This window comes from Lactuca sativa, chromosome 8, assembly GCF_002870075.4.
Source record: "Lactuca sativa cultivar Salinas chromosome 8, Lsat_Salinas_v11, whole genome shotgun sequence".
Taxonomy (NCBI): Eukaryota; Viridiplantae; Streptophyta; class Magnoliopsida; order Asterales; family Asteraceae; genus Lactuca; species Lactuca sativa.
In genome coordinates, this window is record NC_056630.2 from 92,491,795 (window position 1) to 92,513,562 (window position 21,768).

Genomic DNA, 21,768 nt, shown 5'->3' on the forward strand with positions numbered 1-21,768 from the left:
TATGTTCTCGGTTTAACGTATACTACAAATTTTGTTTAGATTTATAAGGCTAAAAAGTCCTCCATTGTAAACTCACTATTTACGTCTCCTGGTGTCGTGCCGGTTTTGCCGAAAACTTCAACGTGTCATAACTTATTCATTATAACTCGGATTTCGGCGTTCTTTATATGTACGGAACCCTTGTAACATATACTACCACTTGGAAAAGATTAATCCTTCTAAATAATCTTCCATCAAAAACTCCTTTTTTGATGCTTATTATCTCTAAATTAACTAGCCCGGATCCGCGGGCGTTACAATTATCTCCCCCTTAGGATGATTACGTCCCAGAATCATCAATGAAATAGGGCAGTATAATGACTCCATATGTTAGCTCTTCATCCTAAGTAATAATCGTAACTTCTTTATTCCTTCGAATGAGTATCTAACTCTTAGACTCCTTGACTGCAGGTGGTGCTCGATCTTGTACTTGCTCCCTATCTCACGTTAGACTCCAAATTATGACCTTCAAGTCACAATCTCGATCCTCACTAGATAAGAACTTAGGATAAGTTCTTTTATAACTACAATGGAACGATGTGTCATATTCTAATGACCTATCATCGTATGTTGCAACGCTTAGACTCAGGCCTCTTAGAGTTTTCCAAAACATACTATACCTTCTTTCATGTTCTAATGTGATATAATCACATCTTAAAAGGTAACATTTCTAGCTACCAGCAACTATCGCGATACCTCTACTGATCGCTTTGATTATCTTTTATTTCAATCATTCGGCTTAAATCAGATGCTACATCGAACTTGGTTCTTTGAACCACGTAACTTACTCGTCGTAGTCGAACTCAATTTGATATGACCACTAGGGTCGGAATAACAATCATCTTCTTAGTCATTACCGAAATGATGGTAACGACATACTTGAATAAAATGAAATCAATTACTAGATTCATGGTAACCTTGTGACCCTCCCTGATCCAAGTGTGAGTCATGTGCTACCGGTAGTATACGCTTCTACTACCATTCACACCTACTCATACTTGTCCCAATTATTGTCTCATAGTTTTCCAAGTCATTATTGTTGGATAAGGTGTCTAAGTCCATAACTATATTTGAGATGTACTTGACCCGACCCGGCATGGTCCATTTGGGTTGCACTTCACCCGAACAATTTATATGGATAATCTTTTGAGAATAGTATAAGTTATGATTATTAATATATTATAAGTTCTAATATATTAATAAGAAATCATATTATTTAATTAGTATTGATCTAGAATTAATTTAGTGATCAAAAGTATTACTAATAAAATATGGACTCTTGTATTTATATAGTGTGGACTAATGCTTATTTAGAATGGGCTAGGCTTGCATAGTAAGGCCATAGATAGTCCATGGAGTTTTAACCCATGGATCTCATGGAAATGAAAAGTCATGGGTATTAGGGTTTACATGGATGTAACCCTAATCCACCATTCTATATAAAGGAGTCCTTGGCACTTGAAATCAACTAGCTTTTGTAGAAGAACTAAGAGGGCCGATTTCAAGAAGAGTGCTACTATTCTCTCAAGTTTCCAAAGGTTTGTCGTGATTTGTGACTTCTATTTGAGGCGTCCACATATTGCTGTTAGGGTCTCAAACTCCAAGCAATCAACCACTACTAAAAGGTATGTAACTCTACTAGCTTATTATGTTTTAAAGTTCCCCATGCCATGCTAGTTAGGTTAAGAACCTTGGAAAAACAAATTTGTATGTATCATTGTAAAACATAGATCCAAGGTTTCTAGGGTTGCATGTATACCATAGGAGTGTTAGAATGCTCAAAACCCTACAACTATCACAAAAAAACAATTTTAACACATATAAATGTGTCCAAACAATCATAAAATTTTCCCTAGACTCTACTAGGACTTCTTCCATGCGTATCTTCAATCATCAATTCTACATCAACTTGGTTGGTTGTGGAAATGCCATACGATGGGAAAACTTCGGAAATTACACCAATCGTGCCATCATCCCCACAATCGAAGGTGTACTTCGGACGTACCGTACTCCTCTAAACGTATTGTCTGACATATTCTAAAGGCAAGATACCACTCTTACGATATCTTTCGATAGGTGTCATTCATTATCATAAGCCTTTTATTTCCTTTATTTACTCAATTATCTATAAGTCTTCACCGTGACGTTATTTTCATGGAAGCATGCATTCAATGCATCGAGACGAGAATATAGACAGAGAAGATTTAGACGTGTAATCCTCCTTATTACTCCGAAAAGTTTCATGCTAGTTCTAATATCGTAATCAAACGTTTAGAAATCTGAACACATAAAATTTCCAGATCCGGTCGGCAACAGACCATAGATCCGATCAAACGATAACATCATAAAACATCACAATCATTTAGCACATAAAGCAATTTAGGCATCTTCCCTAAATGAGCTGGTGCTTGTGTCTATTTAGGTGTACTTTCCAAAAATTTATTAGACACACTCCTCACCATCATTGCTTAGCGTTTTGAGTTTAAGTCTAGAAATAAATCCATATTCCTAGTTCGCTTAAACTAATGCTCTGATACCAACTGTGACATCCCCATTTTCACAGCCAGAAAAGACCGATTTTTGTTTATGCTTTATAAAAATCTGAGAACTTCTTTTAATAAAAATGTTGCGTAATTTGTTCCCAGAAAAACATGATAAATATATTATCAAATCATTTCTGAAGAAATGGATTTTTATTCAATTTAAAACATTTGGGATGTCATCGTCAATACAAAAATGTAACAGCCCGGATTCCCAGGTATTATTCATTTATTTATTTTGGTAAATTGTGAGGAGACTCGGCGAGTTGGAGCCTAGACTCGCCGAGTAGGATCGCGGAATTGGACGCGGGTTCGCGTCCGGACTCGGCGAGTCCATGCTGTTTGATGAAACCCTAATTTCCCGGCCTTGAGCCCTATTTAAAGGGCCTTATAACCCTTCATTGCGACTACCTTCGACCTTGAGAGCATCAGAGCAGCTGAGAGTCCTTGTGAGTGAGATAAGAGGCCATTATTCACCATTTTTGTGTGTATTTGCAATAAAGGAATAGGAAGGCCAAGCTAGGAGAGTTGGGGAGCTTGGATCTACTTCCATTTCGGCAGAGGAAGCTATTTGAGGTAACATTCAGAGCTTATTCTCGTGTTTTTCTTGATATGGTCAAATCTAGGGTTTCTTCATGCCTTGTTTGCTTTGTATTTGGAGTGTGATAGGTCCCATGGGGAAATGGTACCTAGATCTGGACCTTAGTAGGTCCAGAGAGTCCCAAATGCTCTGCTTTATGCCTTTCCTTTTGAGTTGGGGGCTTAGATTGCCATTTTAGATGTCATTTCACCAAAAGAAGCCTTGTAGGCATTGCATGGTAGCCAAGATTGTGACTTTACGTGATGAATATGCTTGGGAGGGCTAGATCTATGAGTTGTTGGAGCGGATCTGACCTCAGGAGCGAGATTGAGTTGATACATGGCATGGACTCGCCAATTCCGAAGAACAGACTCGGCGAGTAGCATGAAGATTGTCCTTAACCACTCAGCGAGTGGTCTTGCCGAGTTAAGGGTTGACTCAGTGAGTCAGGGAGAGTTGGAGAGGGTTGAAAAATGGACTGATTCGAACTGGAACTCACCAAGTTGTTCTTGAGACTCGGCGAGTTGAGTTGTGGTGGCCTCGTGATTCATGCCAGGTGGTACTCGTCGAGTTAGGGGTGTACTCGACGTGTCAGGAGGGGATCCTAGGGAGTCAGTGAACACGTATAGACTCGCTGAGTCGCTCTAGTGCACTCGCCGAGTCCGGTCAAAGTTGACCGTTGACCGTTGACCAGTGTTGACTTAATAGGGGTAGTCAACCTTAGTGGTAAAAGTGTTAATTAGAGATATATGATGTTATAGGAGGATTATAGCTTGGAGGTTCGAGCACGAGTGATTTCCGGGATTCGCGGGTTATCGAGATATACAAGGTGAGTCTTCTCACTATACTTTACCTTGAGTAGGTAATCAGAGTTATGTGATAGAGTATTTGTATATTATATGTATGTTATGTGTTGTATTGCATTATTTCTATGTGATTTATGTTGTGCATGTTTATAGAGTTGGAACCGGAAGGTTCCTAAAGTTAGAACCAGTGGGTTCACAGAGTAGGGTCTACGGACCCACAGAGTTATAGCCTCGAGTGGCTAATATGTGTTATGTGTGGTATTTTGGGGAACTCACTAAGCTTTGTGCTTACAGTGTTGGTGTTTATTGTTTCAGGTACTAGTGATGACCGTGGGAAGGCGCCGACTTGATCAGTACACACACATGGGATTTTTATGATATGTGATCTTGGGATTTATTGTATGACATTGATTGGAGTTTCAAATACTGATGTTTTATGAAAACTAAATGAATATGTTTTTAAATTATGCGAAAAATTGTTTTGAAATTCACGGTGTTACAAAAAACATAAGCATAAACAGAACTTACATTCATTTACACTAGTGATCTACATCTATTTTAAATCTCTTAGTGTAAAGTAGCTTCATATCGACACCTGTGATGCAAATAAACTTGAGTGGGTCAGGTTGGGAAACCTGGTGAGTACATAAGGTTTTCAACCCACAATAATATAATCATTATGTTTAATCATCAAACAATCAATCAACCCAATTACCCATCCACATTATCTTATTTACTATTAAGCATCTACCCTAAGAATCAGCTATTCTGCGTTTATTCATTCCTCAGGATTATCCTAAGGACTAGGCACGAAATCAATCGTTGCTAATGACACATCGGTCAAGCATAGTTGCTAATATTATCACTTAGGCGCAGCTGCCAGAATTGTGACATTCTTTATGGGGCGCATTTGTCGGTATAGTCCTTTAGGCGCATCTACCGGGGTTATGAGGTTCTCTATTAGGCGCTTTTGCTGATAGAGTCCTTTAGGCGCATCTGCCAGGGTTATCTCGCTTATTGACAATATCGTTTTTGAGAGTCCAATCGCATACAGGTCAATCGGTTTTTAGAGTACACCGGTGAACACATCGTTCACAACACCTACAGGTTGTGAGCCTGCTAGTGTTCCATTTGACTATCTAGAATAGTCTGTGGTTGTCATCCATACTCTGCAAGATGACGGGGTCAACATTTGGAAAAAGGATTCTCACATCATCCACCTCTCACCCTTACCTCATGGTCTATATTACCTCTCAACTTATCGTCTAACTCATATTTTATGTACCCATGTTTTCCCAACATATTATGTAGATATAAATACGTATACAGTTTAAATCATATAAAACTTGTATAAAATCGTTCATCCAGCATAGATACCAAGTATACAGATAATATGCACACATAACACGTAGTTTATATAAAATACTTCATATATATATATATATATATATATATATATATATATATATATATATATATATATATATATATATATATGTAAGATGAAAGTAACTATGCACTTACTTGTTAAAGTAACGACTCAAAATTCGAGCAGTGCTTTGCTTCTTAACAATATGATTTCCTTCGACAAGACCTAGTATCATTACCACTAGGGTTTTGTCTAATGTTAACCAAGACTAATTAATAGTCTTGCTATTTTTACTATTATATAAGCATTAAAACAATACTCTTCACCCACTATGTACAGACAAGGGCCAGACATGGAACACCGGAGGGCATGATCATTTTGGCATATAGCACTTTTGAAATCCAGCAACCCAAGCGGCCCTCCAAACCAGATTCCCCATAGCGCGAGTGGTTAAAAAGATATTATAGCGACACTTATATAACTCATAATAATAGCTCAAATACTTATTATAAGGTCCTAATAACATTACTATATTGAAACATAAGCTATACTAAAGATAGGTTAGGCGTAGCTCACTTACAGCAGGTTTTTCTCAAAACCAGGTTCTGCCAGAGCAGCGTTTCCGAACCAAAAATCTCTTCTTCTCGGAGCCGTCGGGCATTCCGGGGCTTCCGCCTCGTGCTGGGGAGGTTCCATAGGCTTTCCGGGGGGTTTCGGGGCTAGAAAGAGGTTCTAGAGAGAGGGGGAAGTGATAGGAGGTATGAGGAATGAAGAGGGCTTCGCCTCTTATTTATAGGGGCTGGAGGAAGATTCACGTCGTGAGTGGCTTGGGCTCCAAGTCTGAGCCAGGTGCTGACACGTAGCATCGCACATAGGGTGGAAATCAGCCGATTTTCAAAAATTCATAGCTTTTGCATACGAGCTCTATTTTCGATGTTCTTTATATCCACGTGTAGGTAAAAGTATGATATACAGCTTTCATTTTGACTCTGTCAGCTAATTCTCGACGAATCTTAAATTTAACAGTACGAGGAGATTATATTGTTAAATGTTTGTGTAAAATTCATAACTTCTACATATCGACTCCGTTTTTGTATGTCTTTTTATCGTTGAGTTATTATTAATTAGATCTTCAACTCTCATTTAGGTCGCATAGGCCAAAACCGCTTGATCTAAAATTTGAGTTTCATGTCGTGCACTGCTATGCCAAATCTTAGAATTTTCATAACTTCCTCATACGAAGTCAGATTTGGGCGTTTTTTTTTGTATGTTCTTGGTTTAACGTATACTACAACTTTTGTTTAGATTTATAAGGATAAAAAGTCCTCCATCGTAAATTCACTATTTACGTCTCCCGGTGCCATGTCGATTTTGCCGAATAATTTCGACGGGTCATAACTTTTTCGTTATAACTCAGATTTCGACGTTCTTTATATGTACGGAACCCTTGTAACATATACTACCACTTGGAAAAGATTAATCCTTCTAAATAATCTTCCATAAAAAACTCATTTTTGATGCTTATTATCTCTCAATTGACTAGCCCGGATCTGCGGGCATTACATTATATAGCCCCCAACTCGAAATATTAGGGTTTCAACCAGACATTAGTATGCCTGGCGTACACAAGTTATGTGCAGTGTACTAAGGTGGACCTTAGTACGCTTTGTGTACTCTTATGTACGCACGTCGTACTCCTTCTTTGCCCTAGGTTGCAACTTTGGCCCTTAAACTTATCTTGGCTCTACACTTCCAACTGCAAGGACTACCAATGACCAAAAAATGATTAAAGAGGGTTCGGAAATACCTTCAAAATCTCGGGATGTTACACCGCTTATATTCTTGGAATAAGGATTTTGAGAAATAGGAGTAGAAAACTAAATCGACTTAGTTAAAGTGCGTATTTAGATAAGGTGCTAAATCGTTTTAGCATGGAGAGTTCAAAGAAAAGGGAATTACCTATCCAAAGTAATACAAAGCTGAGTAAGACTCTGAATCCGAGTACCGATGTAGAGATAGCATAAATGAGTCGAGTCCCATATGCTTCTGCCGTTTGGATCGATCATGTATGATATGATATGTACTCGCCTTGATATGACTTTTGCTTTGAGCATGGTTAGTCGATATCAAGGAAATCCGTGTAAAGCTCATTGGATAGCGGTCAAGAACATACTTAAGTATCTACGAAAAACTAAGGATAGGGTCCTTGTGCTTGATGGCAGTGATGATTTAACTGTTATTGGGTATAGTGACGCTAGCTTTCAGACAGATAGAGATAACTTCTGTTCTTAGTCGGGCTAGATGTTTACCCTTAATGGAGGAGCAGTAACTTGGAAGAGTTCCAAGAAGGAGACCGTGGCTGATTCTACTTGTGAATTAGAGTATATTGCCACGAGCGAAGCATCGAAGGAGGCTATGTGGTTGAAGAAAATCATTGGAGATCTTGGAGTAGTGTCAGCCATTAAGGAGCCGATGGAAATTTTCTGTCATAATGAAGGAGCGGTTTCCTTGACCAAGGAACCAAGAGATCATGGTAGATCAAGACATATTGATAGAAAATATCACTTTATCAGACATCGTGTAGGAGAAGGAAGCCTCGTTGTTAAAAGGGTATAATCAGAAGAGAATTCTGTATATCCCCTCGCAAAGGATTTGAATAGGATTAAGCATGTTCAGCATGCAAGGAGCATTGGTTAGAAGGATGATATTAGTTTTAGTGATTATATAGTTATTTAGAAACTTGTAACAAATAAATGTAATTGACTTTTGATGATTAAATAATAGAGATTTATTTATGAGTATCGTTTACTATCTTTTGTCAATTGTTTATCTTTGTGTTTCTTTTGCATGTTTTACTTCCCGAATAATTGGATTATTCACACATCCATAGTCGATCATACTTTGGAAGTAAGTAGTGAATTAAGACTGTCATGAATTGGATTGTAGATTGTCTAAGTGTTTAGATATATCAATAGTTTGCTGCAACATTCATGAGTACTTCTGAAATATGGATTTAAGTATTGGATTAAACCCACACTCAGCGAATTACTTCATGGAATTTATCACAAGTAATTCTGAGACGATAATATTGTATAATCCTTAAACCAAGATATATAGGTTGTTGTTTACGAGTTGGTTGTGCATTGATAATACGTAAACACATCAGTGACTTGGTGTTATAAAACGTATTGTAGTGCATGATTTTATGAGTAAATAGTACAAGCATATGAGTCAAAGTTTATCTGTTCCTTTTGCCCTAAGGGGGAAAAGCGATATCTAGGGCCCCTCGATGATTTGGTGCTGACTTATATGTCGGGCCCCGTCAGGACTGAATTGATGTGTTCGATTAAGTTCTTTGTAATTACAAATCAGAAATCGGGAAACAAATTGTTGAATAATGAGAATTATTTTGTTCCATGTCATTTGTTCACATGATATCTTGCAGAATGGAGGATTATATGATCCCTTGTCTTAGGACACGTAACTGACTCGGTCAGAGTTTGATAAAAGCTATGAGAGCTACGACTGCTTATCGGTTTTTAAAGTCATACTTGCAAATATAGTTATTAGACTTATCCAAGTGGGAGACTATTGGATTAGGCGTCTAAGCCCATAACTATAATTGATATGTACTTGAATTGATAGTGGCATGGTCCTTTTGGGTTGGCTTCACACGTGCAACTAGAGATGATGATTAAGTGATGAAGAGGAAGAAATTATTAATATATTAATAAATTGGAATAAATGACTTATTAATATGTTAAGGAAATAATATATTAATTAGTAACCATGTTATTAGTTGATATTTAATCAGAAATTAATTTGGAATTAATTTTAGGATTAAAGGAATTAATTAAAAGTGCAGGGACTAAAAGTGTAATTGTTTAATAGTTGAGAAAAAGGGTCCAGGACCTTCCTAGGGGAAGGGTGGACGGTTTTTAATATGTATCTGTAAAAATATTCTAGAGTTTGTAGAATATCTTATCATATATGGATAATCAAAGGAGGTGGATAATTACCATATTTGAGATTAGGGTTGTCCATAGCATCCTTGGTAAAGTCCTAAACCTTAAGAATTTTGGCCATTATTTTTGAAGAAGAAGCCAAAAATTTGATCTCATCCTCCTCTCTCATATCATTCTCTTGAATTGTGTGTATATGTTAGAAGTGTTACACTTGTGACACTAAGTTCTCAAGCTTCAAGATCAACAAGGGAATCATTGTTATTACAATATAACAATCAAGGTATGTAACCTAACCCTAGTTTTATATGAATTTCGAAAATTGTAGACACTTCCTATGGTTTCTCCTTTTGTGTTCAAGTTTGCATGTTCAATTAGAGAAAATCTAGATCCAAAGCATTAAGGTTGCATTTACACATAGGAATTATTGTTATAATCAAAACCCATCATTAACTTCATCTGATAATCATTCTTTAAGGAGGTCTCATCGTGAGTCTAAATTCCCACAAAAATTTGGTGACTTTGTTATAGAAGATAAATATATTATGGAATTGAGAAATCTGTAAACTGATCTTTTTTGGATCATGAAAATAAGTGTTTTGTTGCTAATCTAAATAAAACTATACAACCTCATTCATATTATGAAGCTTCTTTAGATCCTAATTGGGTAAAAACAATGAATGAGGAGATAGAAGCATTATATAGAAATCCAATTTGATAGAAATCCAATTTGAATTATTTGTGATTTACGACCTGATAGAAAACCCATTGGTTGTAAGTAGGTTTATAATATAAAATATAAATCTAATGGTGAGGTTGAAAGGTTTAAAGCTAGCTTAGTAGCCAAAGGCTACAAACGAAGATAGGGAATTGATTATGAAGAGACTTTTTCTCCTGTAGAAAAAATGGTCAAAGTTAGAACTGTCACTACTCTTGCTAGAAATTCTAGTTAGAAACTTTTTTAGCTTGATATTAACAATGCTTTTTATATGGATAATTAGATGAAGATTTTTACATGTCTTTACCTCTTGGCTATCATGATAAAAATAATAATCATGTTTGTAAATTGTTGAAGTCTTTGTATGGGATTAAACAAGCCCCAAGAAAGTGGAATGAAAAACTGTGTGTTGCTTTCTTTGAATTTGGTTTTGTACAAAGTATAAATGATTTATTTATTTATTTGTTAAATCGAGAAATAATTGCTTTGTTATTTTATTGGTTTATGTTGATGATATAATTCTTACAAGAAATAGCTTAGATGAAATTAATAAAGTTCAAGAATTTTTGAAGTCTAAATTTTAGATTAAAGATTTGGGAAAAATAAAATTATTTTTCGATATTGAAGTAGTTGATAATAATAATAATGGTAGTTCTTTGTGTCAAAGAAAATACTACCTTGAATTGATTCGTGATTTTGGAATGCTAGGTTGTTAACCTGTAAAAACTCCTTTAGATAGTAATGTCATTATTAGAGGAGATGGGGTGGATAAAAATGATGGTTTGATACAAAATATTGTGTTGTTTCAAAATTGGTTGCAAAGCTTAATTACTTAACCATTACCAGACCATATATTTCTTATTTTGTGCACGTTTTAAGTCAATTTGTGTACAGTCCAAGAAAATCTCATTTTAACATTGCTTTGAGACTTCAAAGGTTTTTGAAAGCTAATCCTGGAAGAGGGTTTTCTATTTTGAAATCAAATTTTCTAAGTCTTAAAAGTTTTGTTGATGTTGACTGGGCAAAGTGCCTAGTTTCAAGAAAATCAGTTACAGGATATGGTCTATTTTTTTGGTGATACTCTCATTTCATGGAAGAGCAAGAAATAGGAAACAATTTCTCGTTCATCCACTGAATCTAAGTATTGTGCACTTAGTGTTGTGTCTTGCGAAATAACGTGGATTCTAAAAATTCTATTTGACATTGGTTTTAAGAATGATACTTTTGTATCGATTTTTTGTGATAATGAGTCAGCTAGAAAGCTGGTTCTCAATCCTGTGTTTCATGAAAAGACCAAAAACTTTGATGTGGATACTTATTTTATCAAAGATAAAGTCTCAATGGGAATTGTTGAGGTTTTTAAGGTTATCTTAGATCATAATTTGACAGATGTGCTTACTAAGGAATTAGGTGCTTCTCAGCATGAATGGATATGTAAATGGTTGGGTCTTGTTAATCATTTTCAAGGAAAGTGTTGACTTCTTGAATTATAAGTTTGAGGAGGGGTCTTGAGTTTCTTAATGTTATATAATTCAAACTTATAATTCACATTTATATCCTTGCAGTATCCTTTTTGTATTTATTATTTATTCTTAGGGTAGTTTGTTTTCGTTTTGTTTCTTTGTTCTATTAGATATATGCAGGAGGGCTTGGTTTGACATATTCTGGAATCTTTTGGACTGTGGAGCTCTAGTTGCCAAGTTGTTCAATGAAAAGCACACAGGTTTTATTTGTATTGTTAAATGGATCGGGTATTATATAGTATTTGATCTGTTATTGATCTGTTGCATATATTTGGAGAATATGTGTTGTTGGGTATAATCAATTTATTATTCTTCATACACTTACACCAAGTTCTCTCTGCGTCTGTTAGGGTTTGTTCATCATTTATTCATCCTTTCTTCGATTTTTCATATTTTTTGTACAAAGTGTTAGATTAGGTAAATTTGTAAGAGTGTTGAGTGAGTTGTAGTGAGGTTCTTTTTTGTAAATTGATTAAAACCAACTTATTCTTACTTGAATAAGAATTTTTGATGTTGTGAAATATCGAATCTTTGTGTTTTAATTTCTTTAGAGTCTGCTATATGTATGTTGATGTATTATGATGGAGTTGAAGGTGGACCAGCCTCGTGTTGAAGGCCAATAGACCCAGGTTGAACAACTTTATGTTGAACGCCAAAGTGCGGACCAACTATATGTTGAAGGCAAAAAGGGGTAGGCCAACATTATGTTGAAGGCCAAGAGGTAGACCAACTTTATGCTAAAGGTCATTATGTGTATGCATTGCATCTATGTTGTGGTATGTGGTATCTTAGGGGAATTCATTAAGCATCGGCTTACAATTGTTGAATAACTATTTTTCAGGTTGTTCTTCCGATCGAGGAAAACCTCACGCATGACTGTACCTACATCGAAGGCGTCAATAATGTTTTAATACTTCCGTTAAAACTCTCTGTTATACATTAATGTATGACAATGGTTTTTGTAATACAATGGTAAGACTTATGTTTTGAATAAATAAAAATGAATAAAATTTGACTCGAAAATCTTGACGGTACAATAGATCGAATTAAACTGAATCCGAATGAGAGGTAACATGTTTGTCCCTTTGTCACCTTTGACACACTTTTTGGTCAATCTCTTTTATCCTTTTTTTAGGTTTGTTGGAAAGTGTTATGCCATCTTCTAATTGCTTTCAAGAAAAAATTAATCTCTATTGAAACACTGCTCACATAATCTTTACCACCCTCCACCAAATCCTAATAGTATAAATAAACACCAACTGTTACTACTCAATAATCCACAATACTTTTATATATTTGGCTCATCACAAACAAACACTTAAGAAGAATAATTACTATCAAAGAACCCAATTTTAGAGACAGAAACAAGAAACCTCTTTTCTGATTGTGCTTATCTAACATCATATCCTTTGAAGCATCGTCAAGTCACTTAATGCATTTAGGAGATGAGAAGATTTAAATGATGAATCGTCATCATCATCATCATCATAACATGATAATTGGGTGATACGCTATATTATAATGGAGTCTATATATTTCATTCTAATAACCAATTATTTTTATCGAAATTGATATAAATCGAAATCAATGTATGATGAAAGAATCAACATCATGATTAGAACTCAAAAGCCATAGACAAAGAGAGGTAAGAGTTGCTTAATTAGAACTCACAAACAATTTAATTTCATAATAATTAAGAATAATTTCATAGTACCTTGCGTGATCTGTGTTTAAAATTGGGGAAAATCCACGAACTAGAAAGCTTCAACACAAATCCATTTTGAGAGAATATAAGTCAATCCGAAAAGCTGAGAGAAATAAAGGGAGAAAAGCATGAATATGGAAGAAATTGAATTGCATAAATAGAAGAATGATTGCTTACCGATGGACTTGGTGATGTCGTTAATTGCTAAATGACGATAGCGAGAACATGAGCAAGAGAGAGTCCTAATCGGAGTTTGATTTTAGTTGAAGAAGCTATGAACAAAAATCAGCGAATAAACAATCAATGAGGATGACGACTGGACCGGAGGATGGCGATGGTGGCGACAGGACTGGAGGAGGGTGGCGTTGGGGGAGGAGACTGGAGGTGGTAGGAGTCGGCGCTGAAGAAGGAGACGTCGTCATGTTTTTTTTAAGATCGATCTGGTTGTTCGTTAAGGGCAAGAAAAAGAGAAAACATGTTTTTGGAATAAGGACTGGTGGTGTGGAAGGAAAAGCTTCATGAATCGATTGAAGGAGATGTAGTGCCTGTATTAATAGCAAAGGCAAAAAAAACGTCCATATTCCAATTAGCTTTTTCTTTTTTAGCACACGGAATCCAAGCATCATGGACTGACTGTGCACTGAATAAGCTGCAAAATAAATGATATCAAACACACTAATCGGACCAGGTCAGTCAAAATGTCTAATCGGACCGGGTCAATAAGAAACTAATCAATCAAACAGTTCATAAGACAACAATCAAATTTTATTAAGGTCTACATGCATGCTCAAGTTTTTAAGTTAAACAACAATTTTTAATCGCTTCACAGTAAACACGATATAAATAAAAAAAAAAAATAGTAGTTTTGCCTTTGATACATAAGGTTATTTTGATTTTCTTTTATAACTTGATCAATAATAAAATACTATTATCAAATCATCTTTAGATCAAAAGATATATTCATTTTTCATTACAATCTAATAAACTATTTTTACAAATTTAGGAAACAATTACATGAGTTCTTAGAATTTACTAGAATTTTTTTCATATACTTTTACATTTAAAAATAAAATTTAAGTATTTAAAAACAAAAGGGGTCCTGTAATAGCTAAACCTAACAAGTAGTAACCATGTGGGTGAATGGGCTGCACCCCACTCCTCACCCAACCCGCACCATAGCGCCTATAGGTCCGTCATCCGTGGTCCAGTTTACACACATAACACCTAAAACACACAGTGGAAATTCATTGGATCTCAAAGTCCATATCCAATACAGTTTTATGTTTTCCCCTAAATTCGATATCATTATTATTATCTCAAATTCTCAACAAACCCCAATTCAAAAGTCCAGTTGAATTTCTCGGGTTCAAGCCCAATCTTCTCTCTCCTCTCTCGCATCGAAGAATCGCTTTCTGGATCTCGAATTCTCCGATCGGCCTCCGATTTCTTCGATTTAGATCGCGTAATTGTCTTCTGTAGCTGTTCTTGAGGTATATATTTGATTCTAGCACTGATCATTGTTTGTTTTTTTAGTTTTTGAGTTTGCTCTGCTTTCGTCTGTCTGTTTTACCTTGTTTTTTTTCATCTCATTTGCGATGATTCTGTGTTTTGCTTGTTTGTTTGAAGAGTTTGTTCATGTTTCTTACTGTAACTTTTGAACTTGTTTCAAATCGAATCGAAAGATGGTTTACTGTTGTTTTTGCCTTGTTTGTTCGCTGCTCAGCTAATCGTTAATGTTCAATGTTCGTCTGCATTTTAAAAGCTGTCGAGTCTTCTCTGGGCTTAAATTGTTTGTACCTTCTTTGAAAAAGCCCAAATTTGATCGGAAAAACCCTAGATCTGGTTTTTGGTGTTCTGCTCAGCTCCTTCAGCCCATGGACATTCAAATTGCTACTTTTTGACTTTTTAGTTTTATATGTACGAAGTATATTGCTTCAATATAACTTAATTTTCATCTGATTTTTATTATCTGTATTGGTAGCGACATTGGACTCGAAAAATTGGCCCAACTGAGAAAATTCTAAAAATGCATCTCGATATTTTTTAAGTCTGTCGCAAACATAGTCGAATGTTCAACAATTTCATACTTTCTTCTAATTTGATTATGTGTAAATCAGGTCTTTTTCTTCTTCACTCACATGGAGTTAACTCCTACTTCAAACAATGCCATCGTCAACATGGAGATGCACCTGGAACCGGTCTATCTCGGCGAGCCAACAAACAACACCGAACAACCAATCAAACGCCGAAAGAAGAAATCCATGGTGTGGGAACACTTCACAATCGAAACCGTCGGATTAGGATGCAGAAGAGCTTGCTGTAAACAATGCAAACAATCATTCGCTTACAGCACAGGTTCCAAAGTCGCCGGCACCAGTCACCTCAAACGTCACATCGCTAAAGGAAGTTGCCCAGTTGTTCTTCGTAATCAACAGCAACAAGACCCATTATCTCCATTCACTCCAATTCAAAAGGTAACCCCCGATTCCGCCATACCAACCACTGATGCACCTAAACGCCGTTACAGAACCACCACCAATTTCCCTTTCGTTGGATACGACGCTGACACCTGTCGCCAGGAGATCGCCCGGATGATTATTTTACACGATTACCCACTTCACATCGTTGAACACCCTGGATTCATGGCTTTCATTCGTAACCTTCAGCCTCGTTTTGAAATGGTGAATTTTAGCACTGTTCAAGGTGACTGTATCGCAACATATCTTAGAGAGAAGCAACGGATTCAGAATCTGATTGAAGGGATGCCAGGTCGGATCTGTCTCACACTTGATCTCTGGAATTCGTGCCAAACAACAGGTTATGTTTTTGTAACGGGTCAATTCGTTGATAGTGATTGGAAAATCCACAGAAAGCTACTAAACGTTGTAATGGAACCATACCCGGAATCTGATTCCGCTTTCAGCCATGCGGTGGCTTCTTGTCTATCGGATTGGAATATGGAAGGGCGATTGTTTTCACTGACAATAAACCAGAGTTTGAGTGAAATCGGAATCGAGAGTCTCAAAAGTTTGCTTTCGGAGAATCCAAACATCCTCGGTGGTCAATTGTTGCTTAATCACTGTCTTGCTCGTTCTTTAACCGGAATTGCAATGGAAGTGCTCAATTCCGGTCATGAAGCAGTGAAAAAGGTGAGAAACTGTGTGAAGTATGTGAAAACCAATGAGATTCTTGAAGAGAAATTTCTCGAACTCAAACAACAACTCCAAGTCTCAAGCACGAAAACTTTACAACTCGATGATCAAAATCGATGGAATACAACTTACGAGATGTTACAAACGGCATCGGAATTGAAAGAGGTGTTCTTCTTTTTAGACACTTCCGATGCCGATTACAGCAAAGCCCCAGCCCCGAATGAATGGAATCATGTCGAGAATCTTTGCACGTATTTAAAACTTCTTTTTGATACCGCGAATCTGCTGACATCATCAACAATTCCGACAACAAATACGTTCTTCCACGAAGCATGGAAGATCCAGCTGGAATTGGCACGTGGGGCAACCAGCGAAGACGTTTCCATCAGCGGAATCGCGATTCCGATGCGGGAGAGTTTCGATAAGTATTGGAAAAGCTGTTGTTTGATTCTAGCGATTGCGGTGGTGATGGACCCGCGGTTTAAAATGAAGCTTGTTGAATTTAGTTTCACGAAGATTTACGGGGAGGAAGCGGTGAGTTATATAAATTTAGTCGATGAAGGGATACACCAGTTGTTTCTTGAGTATGTTGCGCTTCCAGTGGCGGCAGGTGGCGGTGGTGTAGCGGCGGGGGGTGGTGATGGTTTGGATGTTGAGGGGGTTGGTATGACGGATTTTGATATGTATATAATGGAGACGGCCAGTCAACAATCGAAGTCGGAATTGGATCAGTATTTGGAGGAATCGCTGTTGCCGAGGGTGCATGAGTTTGATGTTGTCGGGTGGTGGAAATTGAATAAGGTGAAGTATCCGACGCTTTCGAAGATGGCGAGGGATATTTTGACGATTCCGGTGTCGACAGTGATTCCGGAGTCGGTTTTTGAAGTGGGGAGAAATGAGATGGATCAGTATCGGTGTTCATTGAGGGCGGAAACGGTAGAGGCGATTGTTTGTGCTAAGGATTGGCTTCGGAATGGGGGTGAGGGTGATTCCGCGGAATTGATGAAGCCTTTGGTGAAGATGGAATTCCCGATTTGATTTGCGTGTGGTTTTACTTTTTAGTTGTAGGTTTGGTTGTACACTTTTGAAGTCATTTGTTAGGGTAATGGGATGGATGCTTATTTTGGAGTTTAATTTTCCTGAGCCAACTATTTTGTTTATTTTTGGTTTTTTATGCCAGACCACTTGAGTTCCTTCTAATGCTTAACAAAAAATATGGAAATTTATGGAATCTAGTCGGGTTTGAACATGATACTTATGCCATTTAGGGCTTATTTGGTATAAAATCGAACAAGAGTTTTGAATGATACCTATGCTTTTTGACCCATTAATGAACTCAACAAATGCACTAGTTCTTCCCATTTTCCTTCTTAGGTGATTTTAGGCGGGTTCGGCATCAAACATTTGATAGCTTCTAGCGTTTAACAAAACGTTTTGTTTTGAACAGAAAGTCTCATTAGGCTTCTAGCGTTTAATTTAAACAAAACGTTTTCAATCCAAATGCTACTTTACATAGCGTTTAACAAAAAACTACAAACAAGAAGCTATCCGTTGCTTGCTATTTTTGCCGAACATGCCATTTGTGGGAGGGTTCAATTTGAATGTTAATTAAGAATCCTTAAACAGTTTTTGTTTAATTTAGAAAAGTTAGATTGAAAAAAAAAATCTAATTTTATATGTATTATTGAAGACTAATTCAAAGTTACCCAAAAAAATAAAGTACTCGTATTTAGTCTTCATAAGTCATAACAGCTAGAACTCTTTCCATATTTCATGTTATAGGTGTGAAACCCGTGTATTACACGGGTTGATTTAAAAAAAGATTAAACATTAAAGTGTAATATAAAATATTTTTTAATGTATAATTCTAAAATAAAGAAGATACATATTTATTGCAATTTAATTTCATATATATCATATTTAATACTTTACATATATAAGTATATGAGTATATGACTTTAATTTTAAAAATTGTAACAAACCAAAAATTGACAAATGGATAATATTTATTTCAAAAATACCACAAAATCACAAGTGTCAAAACTCATGAGAGATTGACATGTGGCAAAAAAAACCTTCATTTATTAAGCAGGATTTACTCAAGTCTTTCTATATTTTTAGTATTTATTTTTCAGTTGTAAGTTTTCTTTATAAATGCCTTCTATTATATGTTTATCATAAATAATACATGTGAGTCTTTAGCATTTAGCATATATAATTTTCCATATTTCTTGTATTTACTTTTCAGTTGTAAGTTCTACTATGTCTATCTTGCAGAATTTATCATATTTCATCTGTTGTTTTGAACCAACATTTTGGTATCATAGCTTAGGTTATATACCTAAGTCTCATTGGTTTGTTCAAATGACACACACAACCTCAACACTATCAGTATGTCTTAACCTTAAATTCTATCGCAACCTTAAATTTCAATCTTCAAAGGAGACACCTACGAGTTTTGGAGTACAAAAATGAAGACTTTGTTTAGGTCACAAGATTTGTGGGATCTTGTTGAAAATGGGTATGCAGAAGCAGACATAGTTGAGACACGTCAGAAAGAAAAAAAAAAAAGATGCAAAAGTTTTGTCTTTCATCCAGCAAGCAATTGATGAAACAATCTTTCCCAAAATTGTTGCAACAGTCACATCAAGAGAAGCCTGGAACATTCTCAAAACTGAATATCAAGGATCAACAAAGGCGATCACATTCAAACTCCAGTCCCTAAGAAGGCAATTCGAGACCTTGAACATGAAAGCAAGTGAAACCATTCAAGAGTAAGTGACAAAAGCATATTCGATAGTGATTCAAATGCGTGCTTATGGAGATAAATCTTTGATGACGTAGTTGTAGCAAAGGTACTGAGGAGTCTACCTTCTAATTTCGACCATGTTGTGGCGGCTATTGAAGAGTTAAATGATCTTGCAACATTTTCATTTGATGAACTAATGGGCTCACATCAAGCACATAAAGAAAGAATAAACATAACACGGACTCAAGATGGAGAACATGCATTTCAAATCCAAGGAGAACAAGGTAGATATTCCCATGATCGAGGAAGAGGTAGAGCGTCATTTCGTAAGAATTACGGTTATATAGAAGAAGATTGTTAGACAAAGCAAAACCAAGCAAAGTATATAGAAGAGGAATTAGAAAAGTAGGAAGATTAATTTTTCATGACCCACATTCATCCAGCTGATGTCATAAAGGAGTTATGGTACATAGATAGTGTTGTGTTATGAGCAAATCATCCATCCTATGGTGCACATGCAAACTCTAATTCTTGGATCTAGTTTTTCTATTTGTACATGCAACAATTGTCCAAGACTTGCAAACCCTAATCTAGCATATAACAAAACGAATCAACATAAATAAGAATAAGAATGTTACCTTTCAATTGAAGCTTGATGATCTTGAGCTTTTGAGAACCTAGCACCTCAAATGCGATGCCTCTAATGAATCACAAACACCAAAGCAATTGGATGATCTTGGAGAGAGAGGGAGAAGGCTCAAAATCGGCTCTATGATCTCTAGGGTTCAAGTGGTAGCCGAATTCTAGTGCCCAAGGGTTCCTTATATAGCTGCAGAGTTAGGGTTTCAGTCAAAAACCTAATCCAGTTGCTTAGGCTCTATGCAGCCGACAAGATCCTTCTAGAATCCCTAGCTTGGACGATTTCTATATGGGCTCCCATATAAAATCGTCCATCCCTTTCCTAAGGGATCCACATCCCATATTGCAACTATCTTATAATTATAATATCAGTCCCCATGTTTAATTAATATCTCTTGACCACAAAATTGATTCTAAACTAATTCTTTGATCAATATTAATTAAGCAAATATGATTTCTCCTTTAATATATTATTCATATAATATATTAATAAACCATAATAACCCCTTTCTACATTATTCATCTAGTCAAGTTTCACTGGTGAAGGCAACCCAAAAGGATCATGGTACAACCGGGTCAAGTACATACCAAATATAGTTATGGATTAGACACCTAATCCAACAGTCTCTCACTTGGATAAGTCTAATAACTATAAATGCAAGTATGACTTCAAAATCCGATTAGCAATCGTAGCTCTCAAAAGCCAATGTCGAACTTTGACACATCCTTTAGATAAAGGATCGTATAGTCCTCTGTTCTCAAGATATCGTGTGGACAATTACATGGAACATAGTCATACTTATTGTCCAGCAGTTTGTTTCTCGATCTCTGATTTGTCTAACATAGAAATTAATTGAGCACATCGATTCAGTCTTGACCGAGCCCGGCACATAAGTCAAAACAAAATCATCGAGGGGCCCAAGATATCGCTTTTAGCCTCGTAGGATTAAAAGAACAGATAAACTTCGACTTACATGCTTGTACTATTTACTCATCAAATCATACACAACAATGCGTTTTATAACATCAAGTTACTGGTGCGTTTACGCATTATCAATGCGCAACTGACTCGTAAACAACAACTCATATATCTAGGTTTAAAGACTATATAATATTATCATCTCACAATCACTCGTGATTAAATTCCATGAAGTGATTCACGTGAGTACGAGTTTAATCCAATACTCAAATCATATTTCATAAGCACTCATGAATGTTGTAGCAAACTTTTGCTATGTCTAAACGCTTTAGACAATATACAAGCCAATTCATGACATTCTTCTTTCATACTTACTTTCAACGTATGACCGACTATAGATAGTTTAAATAATCTTATTATTTAGGAAGTCAAAACATGCAAAGTGAAACAATAGTAAATAATTGACATAAGACAGTAACATTACTTATAAATAAAACACCTTTATTTAATCATCAAAATGTCAATTACAATTTATTTATTACAAGTTTCTAAGGCTATCTAATTACTAAAACTAATATCGTCCTTCAGCCTAATGCTCCTAGCGTGCGGCAAGTGCTTAACCCTACTCAGTCCCTTCATAAGGGGATCTACTAGGTTCTCTTCTGGCGATACCCTCTTAACTATAAGGAGTCCCTCTTCTACTAGATGTCTAATGAAATGATATTTTCTGTCGATATGCCTAGATCTGCCATGATCCCTTGGTTCCTTGGTTAAGGCAGCCGCACCTTCATTATCGCAGAAAATCTCCATAGGATCCTTTATGGCCGTTACAACTCCAAGGTCTTCGATGAAGTTCGACGCTTCGCTTGCTGATATGTACTCTGATTCGTGCGTTGAATCAGCTACGGTCTCCTGCTTGGAATTTTTCCATGTCACTGCTCCTCCATTTATGGTAAAGACCCAGCCCAACTGCGAGCGGAAATTATCCCGGTCAGTCTGAAAACTAGCGTCATTATACCCTCGCACACTCAATTCATCACTCCCACCGAGGATAAGAAACCATTCCT

The 21,768-nt window shown here is 36.3% G+C and overlaps 1 protein-coding gene across 1 annotated transcript; it reads left to right on the forward strand.

The window, feature by feature from the left end:
• Window positions 1-14,546: 14,546 nt before the first annotated feature.
• On the forward strand, window positions 14,547-17,528 carry LOC111878242 (zinc finger BED domain-containing protein DAYSLEEPER). The gene is made up of 2 exons (XM_023874747.2): window positions 14,547-14,732; window positions 15,360-17,528. The coding sequence occupies exon 2, from the start codon at window positions 15,381-15,383 to the stop codon at window positions 17,430-17,432; it is 2,052 nt and encodes a 683-aa protein (XP_023730515.1). The 5' UTR covers window positions 14,547-14,732; window positions 15,360-15,380; the 3' UTR covers window positions 17,433-17,528.
• The last annotated feature ends 4,240 nt before the right edge of the window (window positions 17,529-21,768 follow it).